Genomic DNA, 18,245 nt, shown 5'->3' on the forward strand with positions numbered 1-18,245 from the left:
AATCTTGCTGGCCCAGGAATTACCGCTGCCTCCCGCCAATGTTAAACTATAGGACAAGACGTTTCCTGTTGTGTGTATGGCGGTGAAGGGGGCTGTGTCCTGTCACGGTGAGAGAAGGCGCTGACGCCGCTGAGTGCCTTTAACACGTGCACTGCTCTCAAGTGACGGTGCCACATCATGAGCTCTCACCATGACTTCAATTTACAGCAGATGCAACGAGTACAGTACTGTACAGTATGAAGAAAGGAGCATGATCTCTGTCACTGTGCCAGCCTGCATTCTCTAAACTAGCAACTGACTCCTGTTTCCACATGACAGTGACACTGTCTGAGCAGCTGACTGCAGCCAGTGCCTATGACTCCACGTACAGTTCCGCTACAGTGGCAGTCAAAAGCAGCAGACTTTATAATCCCAGCAGTGTGAGACTTGGTTTGATAAAGATAACCTGGGTAGTAATGTTATCACCGGAGAGAGGTCAGAGTTTTTTGTCTGATGTCAGTTTTGACTATCACCACAAAGTAGCGTAGAGGGTTAATATACCTCCTGCAAAGAACGTGTACTAGCATATCATAGAACTGTATATTTTGTGGATAGCTTATTGTGTTAATGCTTTTGTCACAGAGATACTTTTGTTACTGGTGGTTCAGCCGCCCCTGGCTCTGAGGTCGAGTTGGAGTGTATTTCGAAATAATATGTTTAAAAGCACCTGCTACATAGTTCCTTAGAGTTTCTCACTGTGAAATGGGAGTAATTACTGATATTTGTCTGTTTCCAGGGACTTTACTACATGATTTTGCTCGTGGGAAAGTGTCACTCGAGTCTTTGAATGTCACTCATAATTACATTGAAATTATGAAAATGTCATAGGTAAGCAATCTGAAACCTTGGCAGCTATACTGCTGTAAGTCATCCCCCAAAGGGCAAAGTCCTGTGTTGCTTCCTCCGTATTTGACTTTGCGTATCCTTTCATACTCTGCCCTCTGCCGCATGAGCTGTCTCCTGCGAGCCCCCCAATCCTCACGTGTACACTGTCAGGGCCCCTCACATTCCCCCTGTAGGGATCACCGAATGTTCCCGAATGTTCCGGTCTCTCCACACGTCGTACTTGCGTAGGGAGGATTTCAGAAGACAGCCAGGCCAGTGATGTCAGAGAAATCCCCTCCTGAGAACTGTCTGGGACGTGCTTGAAATCTTGCTTCAACAGAAGGGCTTGAGCGAGTTTAACTTAATCTAGGATAAAGTTTGATGAAATCTAGTAACTCCACGCATCTTTAGGTAGACAAAGTTTCCAAACTTTTTGGGAAATTTTAAAACTTTGGCTGCCACAGTGGTGCCACTAAAGATAGTCCTATCACTTTTAGATGTACTGAGATTTCTTTTGTTCGAAATAAACTGTAATTATTTGGCACTTTCCTGTACTTTAACATGTAAAGCAACCAAACTAGGACAATGGCACTACATTAAACTAAGTCAGCACTGATGCACAGGATTCTCTAATACAACAAAATATATTTTTTTCTGCCACAAAGATGGGCATTATCAAGGTTATCAAGCATCATTTTGGTAACAGTTGTAGAATGATGTGTATTTATTTTTTCCACAACGATGATAATAGTCACTAACTCCAGAGGAAGTCATGGAGTTTGCTGAGCTATTTAGACAGCATGTCTCTCCGCATCTGCGCAAACTGCATTGGCTCCCAGTGACAAACAGAATAAAATTCAAAGTCCTTACCGTGGCGTTTAGAGCACTAAAAGGGACCTGCCCTAACTACTTAAAAAGTAGACTCCCCCGTTACCGTCAGGAGAGGTACTTGCGATCTAACTCCCTGCTTCAGATACTCGTCCCACGAGCTAGAAAAGCCAGACTTGGGGGCAGATCTTTCTCGATTAGCACGGCAAAACTTTGGAACGCCTTGCCTTCTGCCATCCAATCTGCTACTACAGAAGCTAGCTTCAAGAAGCTTCTAAAGACCTGGCTCTTTATGCAGAAAACCTAAGCTATTCCCCCGTGCCTCCGGCTTCTTTTTTTCTGATTTTGCTCACTTAGCGCCGGGATTCCTCCTTGTGAGGTAGCTGTTCGCGCTTTACAAGTATCAGTATTATTATTATTATTATTAATATTTAATACTGATTTGGGTGGTAAATATGTCGAATTTTGGAGATATTTCATGTTCTTGTTCTTTTTAAGAAAATGTTACAATTTTCACTTAGTACTGTAGGTTTGAATAACTTTCACAATTGTGTTCTTTTGATACAATCTGTTATTATTAATAAACTGTTCAAAAGTGCACTCGTTGGATATAACCCAATCTTACTAATAATTTCAATATTTATTGCTGTCCGTAAAAAAAGCCCCAGCAAGGTGCATTATTTACAGTTTTGAAAACTGCACACATATGGAACAAGTAAAATTACGAAAAACGGAAACTACCTTATCCTTCCAAAGTACTACATCCAATATTAGCCTGTCTCCCTGCAACTGTTTTCTTTAATAATTAATAAACAAAGCAGGCGAGATGCAGAATGCCACCATAAAATATTGCAAACTTATTTCAGTACTATGGCACAGTATCATGTCATTCTTATTATTAAAAAAGCCCTCATTCTTAAATACCTGGTCTACACATGTTAGTAGATATGGCTTAGTATATATATATATAAATCTTTATTCGGCTTATTCACAATGGAAAAACCATAAAAGAAGTAAGTGGCTTAGTATCATAAACGGCGATTAGCATTAAAATAACTGTGATCATCCATGGAACGCCCCAGTGAGGTAAAGTAACACAAAGAAGTGCAAAGAGCAAATTTCTATTACTTTTGAACAACTTTACAGCACAAATAAAGTATTATGCTGAAAGTAAATAACACGGTACAAAAGGGGGTGGTAATAGACAGAGCATCTGAACCAATCAAACACTCACACCCAGTCAAAAGATCTGGGTTTAATCCATCACCGTTCTTTAGCCCACTCTGCCACCCCAGTTCAGATATGGCTATATGCAAATCAGTCTGACCCTGTGCCTCATGGGAACAGTCCAGCCCGAACTGCCAAGCCATGCCTTCCCTGGACCGGAAACAAGCTTCCAAGGACCGGTTTCTGGCATTCCAGCCGTCTTCAGCCCGGCTTTCTTGAATCCAGTATTTCAAAAGACAGTGGTCCCTAGTAGTTCAGGGATTAGGCAGAATTGATGGACATACACTCAATAGTCAGTATGACCTTTGTCCAGCAGGACAGGTTTTTATTTTAAGAGATATGGAAAACATAAAAGGATTTTTTACAAGGTGGGTACAACCAGTAACCCACAGGGGACAAGACAAAACAGGGGGGTAAACTTGACGCAACAAAGGCGGTCTGTGCTAGTATCTCAGTGAACAGACAATGGTAAAGTACAAAGCATCATTGTGAACAATTTTCTATTTGTAGGGTACATATGATGCTACTATGAATCGCGATTCCCGCCATTTTGTATCCTGCATAGACAAGGAGCAGCCAAACCAGGAATGAGACACGATTGGTCCGGTCTCGTATTTAGAGGCTCCCTTGCCCTGGTTTGGATACTATTGTGCTCCTAAACCCTTCATTTTCCTTACTTGCTTTGATTCCAAAAGCATAGGTACTGCTTAACAGACTACTTTGTGGACCACAATATTGGCCCCAAAAACTGTTATGCTTTCAAGACAAACAAATTAATTCTTTGTCCTGAAGATGATGCCATGTATCTGTGTGTAGGCATCGAAACGCCGTCGACATAGTAGCATCATATGTACCCTACAAATAGAAAATTGTTCACAATGATGCTTTGTACTTTACCATTGTCTGTTCACTGAGATACTAGCACAGACCGCCTTTGTTGCGTCAAGTTTACCCCCCTGTTTTGTCTTGTCCCCTGTGGGTTACTGGTTGTACCCACCTTGTAAAAAATCCTTTTATGTTTTCCATATCTCTTAAAATAAAAACCTGTCCTGCTGGACAAAGGTCATACTGACTATTGAGTGTATGTCCATCAATTCTGCCTAATCCCTGAACTACTAGGGACCACTGTCTTTTGAAATACGTAACTGCCCAAGGTCCCTAGTGATATTCCTTTGGGTCTCCCTTGTTCTTTGAAAATAATTCTTGAATCCAGTGGCAAAGTGAGCGAGGGACTCACGTCTGAGCATACCCTGCCACACTTATGGCGGCCAAAAGCGGTACAAAAGGGGGTGGTAATGGACGGAGCATCTGAACCAATCAAACACTCACACCCAGTCAAAAGATCTGGGTTTAATCCATCACCGTTCTGTCACCCCAGTTCAGACATGGCTATATGCAGATCAGTCTGACCCTGTGCCTCATGGGAACAGTCCAGCCCGAACTGCCAAGCCATGCCTTTTGTACCGCTTTTGGCCGCCATAAGTGTGGCAGGGTATGCTCAGACGTGAGTCCCTTGCTCACTTTGCCACTGGATTCAAGCAAGCCGGGCTGAAGACGGCTGGAATGCCAGAAACCGGTCCTCGGAAGCTTGTTTCCGGTCCAGTGAAGACATGGCTTGGCAGTTCGGGCTGGACTGTTCCCATGAGGCACAGGGTCAGACTGATTTGCATATAGCCATATCTGAACTGGGGTGGCAGAGTGGGCTAAAGAACGGTGATGGATTAAACCCAGATCTTTTGACTGGGTGTGAGTGTTTGATTGATTCAGATGCTCCGTCCATCACCACCCCCTTTTGTACCGAAAGTAAATAACACATCAACACTTTTGGTAATTTTACACCGGGGCAGTTGTTCATAAATGTGCACATAACATACGAAACATATCTGATTATGATATAATTCAAATATGGTTTGAGCCTATCATTTTCCATGAACACCTGATAACCAGTCACCACTGAAATATAACTATCATTCCAGAATATTTCCTCGTTTTTACCGACCAATATTTTTTCTTAACGTTTGCGATATAATTGGGTCTTATAGACGAGGAACAAAACCCAACCTCTTTTCACTTGTTTCTAAATTCTGATGTGTATTGATTAGTAAACTAAACTGGGCATTTTTTCTACAACTGCACAGTTGCATTTTTTAAAGAGGTCTCAGAGGGAGAGGCATAACAAATTCCATAGAAAAGATGCTTTAAAACTGAACTATGCTCCCCATTTTAAGACTAACTTCATGACAGTTGGCTAGAAAAAATATGTTCGTGACTAACATAGTTGAACAGAAGTATTTTAGTATTAAACCTTTTGCTTTTAGTGCAGATTTGCAGCACCACATTTATCCCCCCAGCACATATTACACACTTTGTCTGGTGTAAATGTTGAAATCTTGGTTGTAGCTTAGTTCCTGACAAGACTTGTGCACGGCACAGGATCAGGCATTGTATGTGGGTTTAATACATTTCCTAGAGAACCTGATGCCAAAGCAGTGGTACCTTTGTTGAGCAGTGTGAGAGCCCAGTACTGATGACCTGAACAGTTATGTGTGGGTAGGCTTGTAAACGCTCCAGTCATTTGAAAAGTAGAAGTTTTCACTTTGCAAGGATTACTACTAGAGTTTCAAATTATGGAATGGTGATGGGACCTGTTCGACAGGATTAGGGTGCTTGGAAATATGTGTATTGTTGGATTTAAGATTTTGTAATCTCATGCTTTGGAATACAGAGCATGATTTTCAGTAGATTGTAGTTGATGTCTATCAAAAATGAGACTTTTGCTTTTCCTTCACAATTGTTTGTTGCTGGAAGGAAGCTCAGAGTGACCCAGACTGTCCACTACTGAGAAAAGGATGCCGGATAGACTTCCATTTTGGAATGCGACAAATCAAGGTGAAATTAACCAGTGACATTGTGATTTCTTCACTCAAATCTCTGTTCTGTCAAAGTATTGAAGCGTTTCATCATTAAATACACACTCAGTTAGAAGATGCCATGAGCAACTCCAATTTTCAATAAAGAATAGTGTGATTTTGATGAGTAAAATACTATACAGACCACCAGAAATTCACCGGAAACTACTGGCATGTTTTACTCTCATTAGATTTATCAAAGCAAATCAGAGTTTTGCAGCTTTAGCCAGACATGCACAATTCACAAAGGACAAATAAAGCCAAACTGCTAGAAGTCTAGAGTGAAGCATACATTATGCAAACAAGACAGAAAGCTATGTGAGGTGTCATCTTTAGGTGATGAGCATCCCGAGGAAGCTGCATTTCTGTACATCATTTTCTAAAGTGAGTTGTGCTCTTGGTGTGAATATTTCTGTGCTTTTAGACTGCTGTAATACACATTTTTGAGGAGGCTCGTCTTTGCAGTAGTATTAGGAAAGGGTCATTAGAAAGTCCTATATCTTTACACCTTATACACTAACTTTCTGGTTCACTATTCATTGGCTTACTCTTAGGTTGACAACTTTGGTCTGACAACATTAGAGAAAGGATACGGTGCAATTCGTTCTTGTGGTACTCGGAGGACATGCGGCTGAGCTGCTTCCGGTGACATTTCAGAGCCCAGGGATTGGAGTCTGCTCTTCCTTTCTGGTTTCCATTGGAATCTTCCAAGTGGCAGGTGAGTTCGGTGTGAACTTGCAGCTCTGTCCTACGTAGAGAGCTCCCGTGGCAACTATAAGGCGTAGGGTACAAAAGTGATCATAGTATTAGTTCCTTACTCTGGCAAAAACAGCCATTTCCCATTCTGAAAATTGATCAAATGTCATTGGCATTCAAGAGATTTTTAATTTTTAAATATAAATTATATTCCTTGTGTTATAATTGTTAGATATATAGGTAGACCAAAACCTAACCTGATTCATGTGTGTCCTATACATGTACGGTGTGATTATGTCTCTCTGCCCTTTCAGTGCCTGACCCCATAGGATTCCCACAAGGTATTTTGCATTCCATTTCAGTGTATTTCCAAAGCAATAAAGACTCAAAATATAGACGCACAAGCACAATGGGAAAACAATGGGAAAAAAGACTTGAAGGGACTCAGAGCCCTAAATTTACAAAGCCTTCATCCATTTCCTAATGGTCAGGAAACAATCATAGAAATGTCCTCCAGCAAACCGTTTTGCATTTGACAACCTCTTAGAAACAATTCTTCCCACCAGCTCTAACTTGGCGGAGCTTCTGTACAATTATCCAACTCTTTTCTTGAGGTAGCGGCATTGTGAGGTTGATATAAATAAATGCGCTTTAACGAATGAGATGGATATTCCTATTAAAGCCATGGCTCATTTGCTCAGTGTCTCTTAAAGATGACCCTTGACTTCACAGGAAGCCAATGTATGAAACTCTTCGTTAATGTATTAGTAATGGAACACACAGTCTGGTTTTACATCAGCTACATGTGTAAGAAGTGCTGTGACAGTCTGGACACAGAGCTCTACCATAATCAAGTTTTGTACAAATGACAAAGCCTCTTTAGTCAGATGTTCTTGGAAAAGAAATGGCTGGCTCACTGGAACAATGCAAGTCAATAAAATAATGTGACAACAACCAAGTTAAACTAGGATAAACACCTAATTATTTATCCTTGATACTTTAGTTATATTCAAGTCTCACTCACAAAATGATATCCCTCTACTGTTATAACCCCAGAAATCCCTTTGGAGACTGTGAAAGTTTCTCCGTACTTACCATTCACAGGTTGCATAGCATGTTCTGCGTGTGAGCGAAAACCGTTGTTGATAGAAGATTCACCAGAACAGCCATCTAGGCATCCTATAGTGGGGTATTGAACCCTGGAAGCTAATTACAGATACTTCTTGCCTAGACGAGTGCTAGGGCCTTACCACTAGCATTCTGTGGAGGACTCTTTCTTGAATCACGATGCCTCTTTCCTCTAGGCAGCATGACAACTACTGAGATTAATGGAAGTGTACTTAGAGCCCCTTCTCTTTAATTATCTTATCAAATGTGGACTGCAAAAGTAAATGTATTGTTTAGGGAGACGAAGAATGGAGAGTCTGCAAACAGCATTGTGGAGTTCATTGAGGGCTTCTACTTACTCTCCAACCTATCTCTTATTCCAGTTTATGTCTTAGATTCTATCATACGTTTAGATCTCTTCTAGACTCAAATTCCAGGCACTGTTAAGTGATATCTACTTCCTTTATTCATTTTTTTCTTACTTCTTGCTCTTTCTCCTCTCCTTCTCTGCTTATTTGGTTCTTCTCTTGCTTCCCAATCTCTCTCCTTCTCCCTTGTTTCTGGCCCAATGCTTAAGCTAGAATAACCGCAAACCACAATCCTTTCTAGTGAAACACATTTTTGGGGAAATCATTGCATTCACAAGGGTGACTTTTAATTCCCCCATCATAGTGTCCTCATTTCCTCTTTGCTGGTCCCTATGTTTCGTGTCTCTTGTCTTCCACCAAAGCAGACTTAGAACTGGATGAAATGCTCAGCAAGAAAATAAGATAAAACATGATGGATAACTCTGTATTGGACAGCATCTTATTAGGTGTTGCAATGAGAAACATCTTTTTTGCATCATCCATGTTCAATCATTTCTGCTTTAGATTATTGTCCAGCGTCCATATCTTTTCATGAATGAAGTCCTTCTTCACTAGTCATCCACCTCCATAAGTAAAGGGAGTGTTATAATGAAAATGTCCCCCATGTGTGGCAAAGGATGTTCCCCTAACTAAGTTACAAAACTGCAAGAGAATCTGGTATCCTGACTTTATTTTGGCCTCTGCACACACGAAGTTGAGTGTGCGGACTGCAGGCCTAGGTTCGAAATTGCCATTAAGGCACAGACCCTGACTCTGAGATTATGGAGGTTCCAAAAGTGTACACTTGGATGGGCATGACACTGCCATCCGTGTCTTTGTATAGTGAATGGTGGTGGCAGCATATAGTGTATTTTGTTGATCAGTATCTGAACAGTCTTTTTTTTTAACCTGCTCATGGACTACGAGCCTGAAGCTTACCAGTGCACTTGAGTAAAGTTCCAGTAATGTGTCAGGAACTAGGCCTCGTGCTGACATCCCTGTATAAATGTTGAGTGCATATGCATCTACTGTGTACATTAGTAGGACTCCATTTTAGTGGTGTGTGTGTGTGTATGTATATGGTTATCATGGATTGTCCCTGGTCTGACATAGCACGAGATGAAAGTTATGAAACAACCTCCAGAAGGTGGAAGTGTATTGCCTGTATTTCTTAGAAGGGTGTAACTCTAGATACAAATGTATGGAAGGATGGAGACAAGGCTACCTTTAGAAATTATAGGAGATATGTTAATCAAGGGTTTGCCTATTAGCCCTTCCTGGGCACTGCCATTTGTCTAATGATAGAGGAATAGGGGTGAGTCAGCAAAGACAACTGCCAATGAACGAGAAGTTTCTGGGGAGAACATGAGTCCTTTGTTTTTCTTTGATTGGGCTACCCTGGAAGGCTGATGAAAGGTAGGTGTCAAACCTTGTACCTATTGTATCATGCTGTAGGCACACTCCAGCTTAGAGCCAGAATCATCACTGCTTGCTGTGAAGAGCCATCACCTTGACCAAAGAACCTGTCCATACCGCAGAGGAAAAATGAACTATGAAAAGAAACCAGGCCAAGCAGGTTCCTAAACCCAGAATGGGGATCCGCATCCCCTATCTGAAGGTACCTTATAAAAGTGGGCCCTCAACTCCCCTACTGTGTTCCAGTATAGGCTGCTTCACTGCGATAAGAGAAGGGCCACTGTTGCCAATAGATGGTATCACTAATAGTCAGTCTTCTGAAGGGGAAGAGACATCATCTTGTTTCTGCAAGCCTTGCTGGAAGAAGCCGAGGATCTGCCAGTGACCCCAGTGGGTGTTTGCCTGCTGAGAAGGGCAAGGAGAAAGCTGCATCCCACTGGGATTTATCTTACTCTGGAGGAGAACCAAGTTTCCAAGCAAAGTGTGAGGAATGACCCAGAGAGAGCAGAAGAAATGTGGGAGAATGTCGCCAAGACTCCTGAATTTCCCATGGTCGTCAGTCTCACTCATGACTTTTGAGCAGAGCCGGTTTTAGGGCAGTGTGACCGGTGCTGACCCATGGAGGGGGCGCTGGCCTCACTGAGTGAGCAATGTTCAGCAATAACTTCTGATTGGAGATATTAGAGGCACTTTTGCCCGTGGTAGTGAGGGAATCGAGGAGGCTGTCATGGGGTGTAGGGTCACCAAAAACAAATATTCCACCAGGCGCCACCAGCACTAACGCCAGCCCTGCTTTTGAGTTAAGTCTGACTGAGGAGATGTTGTCGGGATCAACCGCAAAGTTAAGATTGCCGATTTGGGGGCTGATCTTGAGAAAGCTACTGACATTCTATGCTGATTCTACCTTCATTACAGGTCAGCAATTACACCAATGCCCAGGACAGAAAGAGAAAGATCCTTCCACTGCGACCGTTGGAACAAACTGTTGAAGGTGTCTTTGTGGAGCCACTGGCGGAAAAAAGGTGGAGGGGGTGCTCGAACAAGCCCCAGTGAACAAGGCCGCTTTCTCTATGCCCTGTCCACTGAGTGATCAAGAGTACACACCACAATAAGTAATTGAGAGACATTGATTGTGAACTTTTAGCTAACGGACTTTGGTGAGATGCTTAATTGTACTACAACAGAAGTGTCCACGGGTCCAACAAGAAATCTACCTCAGAAATACATCCACCAAATCTAAAAAACTAAGTGTATATGTGAAAAAGAACCTCCTCATAAATGGAGATCCCCATCAGTCACTGCTCGATACCGCCCTAGTCATCATCTGGGCCTCTTCTTAGTGCTTCCATCGTGAAACATAGATGGTGAGCCATGGGACCTGATGGTTATGTCCCCCACCAAATTATGAATCACTAGGATAGCACCTAGGTGTCAACTGGTGGTATTCTTTGATGGGTGTGAAAATAGATGCTTAATTGAACATTGCTATTCCTGAAAAAGAGCTGAATAGTTATTTGCTATGGACTGACCTGTGGGTCACAGAACGCTAGTAAGTTGCTCCACTGTAACATAGCGAGCCTACTATAGTTGTGATTACGTCCATGTTTCACTTTGTAGAGAACCCCATAAACCCTCTTGAGCATCCCTGTAGAGGCGATTACTGTATTAAGTTCTGTTGTGGTTAAAATACTTATTTTCTCTAGAAATACAAGTATTGGACTGCTCATTACATCATTGCATCTACTGTATGATTGTTTGAGTGCTGGGTCTCAACTGCCCACACTACTTCCCTGACTGCTCACCCTTGCTATCCTGAGAGTCAAGTGCGGAGAGGGTGTACTTAAAGTTTGCATGGCCATAGTAATGCACTCCCTAGGATGCCTCTGGAAAACGACCTCAGCCATCCTTTTAGGGGCTTATGAGGCCATGCCTGCCTTGTGGCCCCCGAACAGGGTCTGACAGTGAGGAAATAAAAACTGAAGAGATTTGCTGCATAACCTAACTGTGTTCGGTTATGTTAAAATAATTTATTAAGCGCACGTTCACCAACGTTTTCTTAGCGCTGAGCGGGATCGTTTGCTTGGACAAAGACAGTGGAATTAATAGTAAGCCTGGGCAAATAGCCATGTTTTGAGGGATTTTCTGTACTTGGAGTAGGAGCCGGCCGACGCAAAACAGGAGGAAGGGAGTTCCAGAATTGGAATTAGAACTGTGAAGTGTGAAAGGGTTCTGAGCATTCACTCAGTCTTTGGCCTCTCTATTGAGTGTGCCTTGTGAGATGAAAGGTGGAGTGGACTGACAAGTAGGGGACGTAACTAACCCTGCCCCGAGCCCCCCACCCCCCCCGGTGAGTGGCACTGGCAATCATTGTGTTTCCTGATTTTCTATATCGCACTCTGCCTCTGCAAAGTGCTTGTTTGAATACATTTTGCATTTAGTCTCTTCACCAACCATACATTCCCAACTTTCCTGCCTTCGCTGGGAGCTTAATATCTGTGATATTATACTACTGGGACTCCACACACAGCATCAACACCAGGTTTAAAGTAATTTGATACTTATGTCTATTGCACTCATTAAGAGATGTCCTGTGCCCACTTGTCTCAGAAACATGAGGCAAGATTAGGTCCAGGTCACTGAAAATTCTGTAGCTTCATGTTTAGTTCCACTCTATCGCGGCCTCGTCCAAGTGTTTTCTCGAACCAGCAAAGGTCAAAAGTAGGTCCACAGGGCCACAACATCAATGCAGGCTTCACTAGGTGTTGTGTAGTTCCTAAAAATGCATAGGATCTGTGCATCTAATTAGCATAAATTAAGGGATTGGTGTCCAGACTGATTCCAGACACCCCAAGGGTTGTGTTAGCCTTTACACCAGCTAGCTCACAGTGCCACCATAAGCCCCCTAACCTTTACCAAGGAGCGAATAGTCTCTGGCAACTATCAAACATGAGAACCCTTGATCCTTCAGGAGTCTCAGTCGTTTGTGCTCACTTAGTCTTAGAGAGATACACAGAATAAACGATGGGAACGTTTTCAATAAACATTTATTCAACCAGCGTCATTCGAGTATAAACCATGTGTGCTGCGACAATCAGATGGTAACAGATGTATAATACAAGCACCAATAGAGAAAATTAAAAGTAGAATTCTACCATGGTGCTAAAACAGTGAATATATGCAGGCATATAAATACATGACCGTAATCAAGTGTACTCCTACGATACAAGCCCTACCTAAGTGTACCTAGCATGTATGTGGGTGTAAAGCCAAGAATCCCCTAGGAAAGAGCCAACCCCCATACCTGAAGGGAGAGAACGAAGGACCCCATCTTGGCCTCGAGTTGCAAGGGATGTCAGACCACTGCGCGCTGGAGCTTCTGTGTGCTGGGACCTCAGCGTCTAGTGTCAGCGTGGAAGCTTCTCCTCTGTTTATCTAGTTTTGGTATGGTTCTTTTCTATCATAAAGATAGCCTTGGTGTTCTTTACACAATCAATATATATGCAAATGAGACTAGAACAATATCTGCAATAATGCAAAGTAGTTATTTCGCCAAAAGATGAAGATGACCCTGACTTTTACACAGAGTATGTTCATGCTGTTGTGTACGTCATGTGCAGGGACTTTTCTAAGAATCCTCATGTATAATAAATTAGGCTAGTTTCAAGGAAACCGATCGTAATTTATTCAGCACAACACTGGGTAAAAGGTCAGTGCTAGAACCCATATGCAGAGCAAGGTAGGACAAATGTAGGTAAAAGGTTATGTAGCTACCTAGGACTAGATTGGGGTACATAACAAATGGATTGATAATGTAAGATCAATTTTGACCTAGTGCTTGATTCGAATCTGCCTTGTAGCTACCAGTGCTACCAGTTATAGAGAAAGGCAGGGAATTTCAAGGAGATACAATGGTTTGTTCAAGGCAACCCAAAGAAGTTCAGTGAGATAGCCGGATTAGAAATCAAGAATCTTGTTTTTTTACAGGCAACAAATTAGCCAGTAGATATTACAACCTCATTGCTTAGCCTTCACAGCTTAGTGGTCAGGAGGGCTATTAGTACAATTACTCACATGAGTCCATTAACAGCAATCATTTAATTTCAATAGATGTGACTGAAAAAGGTTTCTTAATGTCTGGAAAAAATGTTTTGCAGGTGGTTTTCACCTCTCGCTTATGGTCTTCCGCAGTGCACTGTGCTTCCAGTTGGACAGTGTTTGGGCCCCTCCGCTGGACTTGCCCAACTTGAACTGGTGCCAGATGGAGATTGACGATTCTGCGCTGAGCAATGGACCTGGGATGTCGTTTTGTGGACTGGCGATCATGGTGAGGTGGCCTCTGCTGTCCTCCATCAGGGACACCGAGATAATGCCTGCAGAAAGAGGACACCATGGAAGAGTTAATAAAGGCATGGATATATCAGCTGAACTTGTGATGCATTCTGTCACATCATACACATCTAATGTGGACACAAATAAGTGAAAATAACGGGTCTTAAGCACCTCTGTCCTATTCCACCTCGTACTCAGAGCACCTAACCTGCAGACTTGCCTCCCAGGACACTCATGGTCAGCTGCACTTCATTTTTCCCGAGGCACTGAAATTATATTTATGACCAGCAACAATTTATCTATTGGTAGACACTTGTCTACAATGTTTAGTAACATAAAATATTGTTAGTTAAGGCTGTTTTGCTTTCGACGTTTTAAAATATTCCTGGTGAGGTGACTTGATGAGGGTCTGATGCTAGCTTAGACATCACCAGTGTAGCAGACTCTCACAGCACGAAGAATACCGTTCCCAAAATTATAGGCCCATAGAGATGTTTTTGGGTGGAAAGATTGTTAGCTACCCTTACCTTCAATTCATTTTACTCTGCAAAATTCCAGCACGTATAGGACTTAATTGCAGCCCATTTAACGATCACAGATCCACCGAGACAGATGTGGTCTGTTCTACTATGGAGTCATTTTGCTGGCTGATCACAATATAATCACAGGGTTTCTAGTACCCAGCAAAACCACTGACCGAGGAACCGATACTGCAACACGTGACTATTGGCTACTGGGTCCAGCCTTGCACAATGTGGCTATCGATTCTATGATTTGCTGCAGATGACATTATATTTGATGCACAGTGCCAGCAGTGCATAATACAACCGTTTTTTTCATGGGACATCCATGTACAGCACTCCAAGTTATATCAACAGCACTGCAGGGCACAACCATCCAGTTAGAGGATGTCAGTGTTCAAAAACAACCATCAGGACATTGATTCTGCACAACAAATCAATATTTAGGTTAGTAGTGCACAGCATTACCATCAGTCTACATGGCCTACAGTATATGGCAGCACCAGCAATAAAAACAGCTAAAAGCACACAGTAATACTATGAAGCTAATGGTTAGTCTACAAACAGCAGGCACAACTCTACACCAATTTCATGGAGCCCCCCAGTATGCTAACATGGTTCCATAATGTTCGCCGAATTGAGACTAGTTTGCAAGGTCAGAATACCATATAACAATCACTTGTCAGGTGTAGCAACACGCTACTACAAGCAAGGAATTGATATGCACAACCACCAATCCAAACAACTGTTAGATATATCATTGCCGTCGAACAGGTGTGACAGGCAGCACAAACACTCATTATTAAGCAACAGGACAGATAGAAGGCGCACAACACAACTGTGGCTCCAACATTTCTATCCAACATTTCTATCCTTTCCAGTACTTTGGGAATTGGTAATGCTTCTAATCACACAGTACTATATCTCTTGTAATATTACACTTGGGTCCCTACATCAGCCATGTTTTGTATCATCTTCCTTAGTTTCCTGTAAACACAGGCAGAGAAATCGGGCTGGTCTCTTATTTATTCACGTAGGGTTATTTCATCACGGTGTCCTGCAGCTGCCACACAAACGGACTTGAAACCTCATGGTCTGACAACACTTTTTGTAACTCGCCTGCCCTCCACCTGTCGTTCCTCATCTTTCTTCTGAACAGCATGTTCCCTGCTCGTGTTTGCCATGCCTCATTAAAACAGAGGCAACTAAGGGGCAGACACGAGTTCAGGACATGTCTGGGATGATGGCACCAGAGAAGGCCATCTTTGAAGAGGCCAGTAGGCGTTTATGTTTGTAAATGTGAATTCAAGTGAATGCGTGATCCGGGCACAAAGAGATAATTTGCCTCCTTAAAAAAGGCATATTCAAATAGTTGTGAGAGAAAACCGCACTGATATTTTATGAACTAGAACGGGTATCACCGATCAGATTTCTGCAGCAGTGCTGCATTTTAATATTCGTTTCTTACAACCACATCCATAAATTGAACATTTATGGACAAAAGTTGTGAATAGTGTGTTTAGGGACAAAGCCTTGGCATCTTTGAAAGTTCATATGCCTTTCTGAGTAAACAGCAAGCGAATCTCAAATCCGCTTCTGTGCCCCAACAGTTTGCAAATGCCCAATAGTTGCGACAGCGATTCTTGCCTAAAGGAGCATAGCCTACATGTACAAAGTTTGTTATGTAAATTTCTCCAGCATCATCTGAACTCTCCAATAGCTAACAGCTAAAATTAAGATCAAAGTACTTTGTTTCCTATATTATTGTTTCTACCTGTAGTAGATCCCCAAAACATGAACAATTGACCGGTAGTTTTGACTGATTTGGTGGTAATGGCAGCCTGGTGCTGACAGTTCCTCCCTGCCAAACATCTGAAGCAGATGGCAGCACATACAAGACATCGTCGCTGTCCAGCTACATTACAACCTTATTTCATGAAGCAAACATCTGAGCACCGAGTTCTGTGCGGCGCCCGGTTGAATGTCTTGGATTTGGCTCAGCCTCGAGAGTTTGACCGCTCTAAGCCATCCACTAAATCACACAAAGCTGTCGCACACTAAATGGCCACCTTTTCAGTAAGCTCCCATTACTCTGGGACGGTGACTGACAGTTCAACTGGGCCAATCTACCCGACTCATTTCAGCTGCCTTCCAAGCATATGTTGGAAGCAATAAATACACATTAGATGTATGCTTTCACCACAGCAGCAACTGGCAGTTGAAAGTGATGTTCTAGTATCCATTTTGTGGCGCATGCGCATACTGCCATGATGACATAATGACCTGCTCTTGAAAAGATAGGAGCACTTAGCAAATTCGTCGCATTGTAAAAGTAGGCTGCACTAATGACTGATCGGCAGCATGTGTTTGTACAATGCAGTAGTCATTTCTAATTGTATGCCAGGAGACAGAAGGCAAATTTAAATGTTAAGAGTGAGCCTACTGTATATGTAAAGCTTGTCGGCAGCAAAGAGACATCGCTTAACCCCCCAACTGTGCAAGCATCTCACGGGTCCTCCCGCAGTTCCTTTATTTCCTATCAATTATGGACACCAAGACCATTTGTGGTGTAGAACAGCCACAGTTTATTCACATCATAAGCTGGTACATAGGTTATCGCTGTGGCATCAGTCATTAACATGCTGAGCTCGCTTATATTGCACTTCAATATAGCGCATTCCGTTCATAACTGGTTATACCTCGTACATTTAATCTTTATTGCATATTAATTACCATAAGTTGCATAATCCTACAATGCATCATCTTTAAAGTCATACTGTCTCTTTAATGGTTGTCATAAATCACTTTTTATAAACTGCTGTGACAGTTCACCTTCTGTTCACCGAAGGACCAACCCTTAAAAGATGGGGAATAAAGGTCATCTCATGCCAAGTGGTAGGATATCCCTCACCCCTTCTTCCCCAAGGTCGTAAAATGAAGCCAGCTCGGTGGCAAAAGGAAACTACATCTGTAATCAAGGGCGCTAAGGGCTCCTTGACAAGAGAATCTTCAGTATATAGCAGTCACGGGCAATAGTGCAAACTCCCCTAGAAATGCCAAATGAAGCCATAAGGGACGTAGTGAGAACAATCAAATGCTCTCAAACGACAGTGTGACCGCAAACAATTCAAGAGCCATAAAATGTTATGTTATAGTATGTTACGTTAGTTTTGTCTTCTATAGCGCACGGCTACTCCAGAGAGTGTCCCGGCGCTTTTATTAAAACCAGTCGTAGAGTAACACAACACAGAACAAGCAAAAAATAAAACAGCAAAAATCAGAGAGAAAAGAATTACTGGGCGAAAAGCCAAGTTTTAAGGCCCTTCCTAAAATTCAACAGATTAGAGGTGCTGCGTAGTGCAGGAGGCAACGTATTCCAGATCTGTGGTGCCAGCAGCCTGAAGGAGCGACCCCCAATGCGGGCCCTCTTTACTCGGGGTACCACCGCAAAGAACAGTGATTCAGATCTCAACGATCGGGTCGGCTGGTAGAAGGCAATCCTCCTTTGGAAATATTTAGCTCCCGAGGCATGGAGAGCCTTATGGGCCAGGGTCAAGGCCTTAAAAACTATCCGCTTCCGGATAGGCAGCCAATGGAGCGACTGCAAAAGGCGTGAAACTCTGGAACGTCTATAAAGGCCAAAAAGAGCCTGCGCGGCCGAGTTCTGGACGACCTGCAGACGTTGTAAAAGATATTCCGGCAGGCCAAGATACAGGACGTTGGAATAGTCCAATCTTGAGCCGATTAAGGCCTGCACCGTCGTCTTCCTATGATCTTCTGAGAGCAGAGGAAGAAACTTACGGAGCATCCTCAGGAGGCCAAAACATGTCCCAGTGAGACCAAGAATCTGAGATCTTAACGCCAGGCCATTATCCATCTTGATCCCCAGATTCTTAGCTAGCTGGGAAGAGTGCGCTGGAGGAAACATGTTGACAGGCCACCATTCCTGCCAGTCTGGGTCATGTGGGCAGCCGAAGAAGAGTACCTCAGACTTGTCTGAG

General features: G+C 42.8%; 1 protein-coding gene across 1 annotated transcript in view; it reads right to left on the reverse strand.

Annotated features, from left to right (window-relative positions):
• The window catches only part of IP6K3 (inositol hexakisphosphate kinase 3), a 109,191-nt gene that overhangs the window by 36,759 nt on the left and 54,187 nt on the right, over positions 1–18,245 (reverse strand). The window contains exons 3-4 of the mRNA XM_086923191.1: positions 13,560–13,764; positions 6,422–6,600 (exon numbers count right to left, since the gene is read on the reverse strand). Of these exons, the coding sequence (XP_086779317.1) occupies positions 6,422–6,600; positions 13,560–13,764 (384 nt within the window). The remainder of the gene's footprint in view (positions 1–6,421; positions 6,601–13,559; positions 13,765–18,245) is intronic.

The sequence above is a fragment of the Lissotriton vulgaris genome, chromosome 5 (assembly GCF_964263255.1).
Source record: "Lissotriton vulgaris chromosome 5, aLisVul1.2, whole genome shotgun sequence".
NCBI lineage: Eukaryota > Metazoa > Chordata > Amphibia > Caudata > Salamandridae > Lissotriton > Lissotriton vulgaris.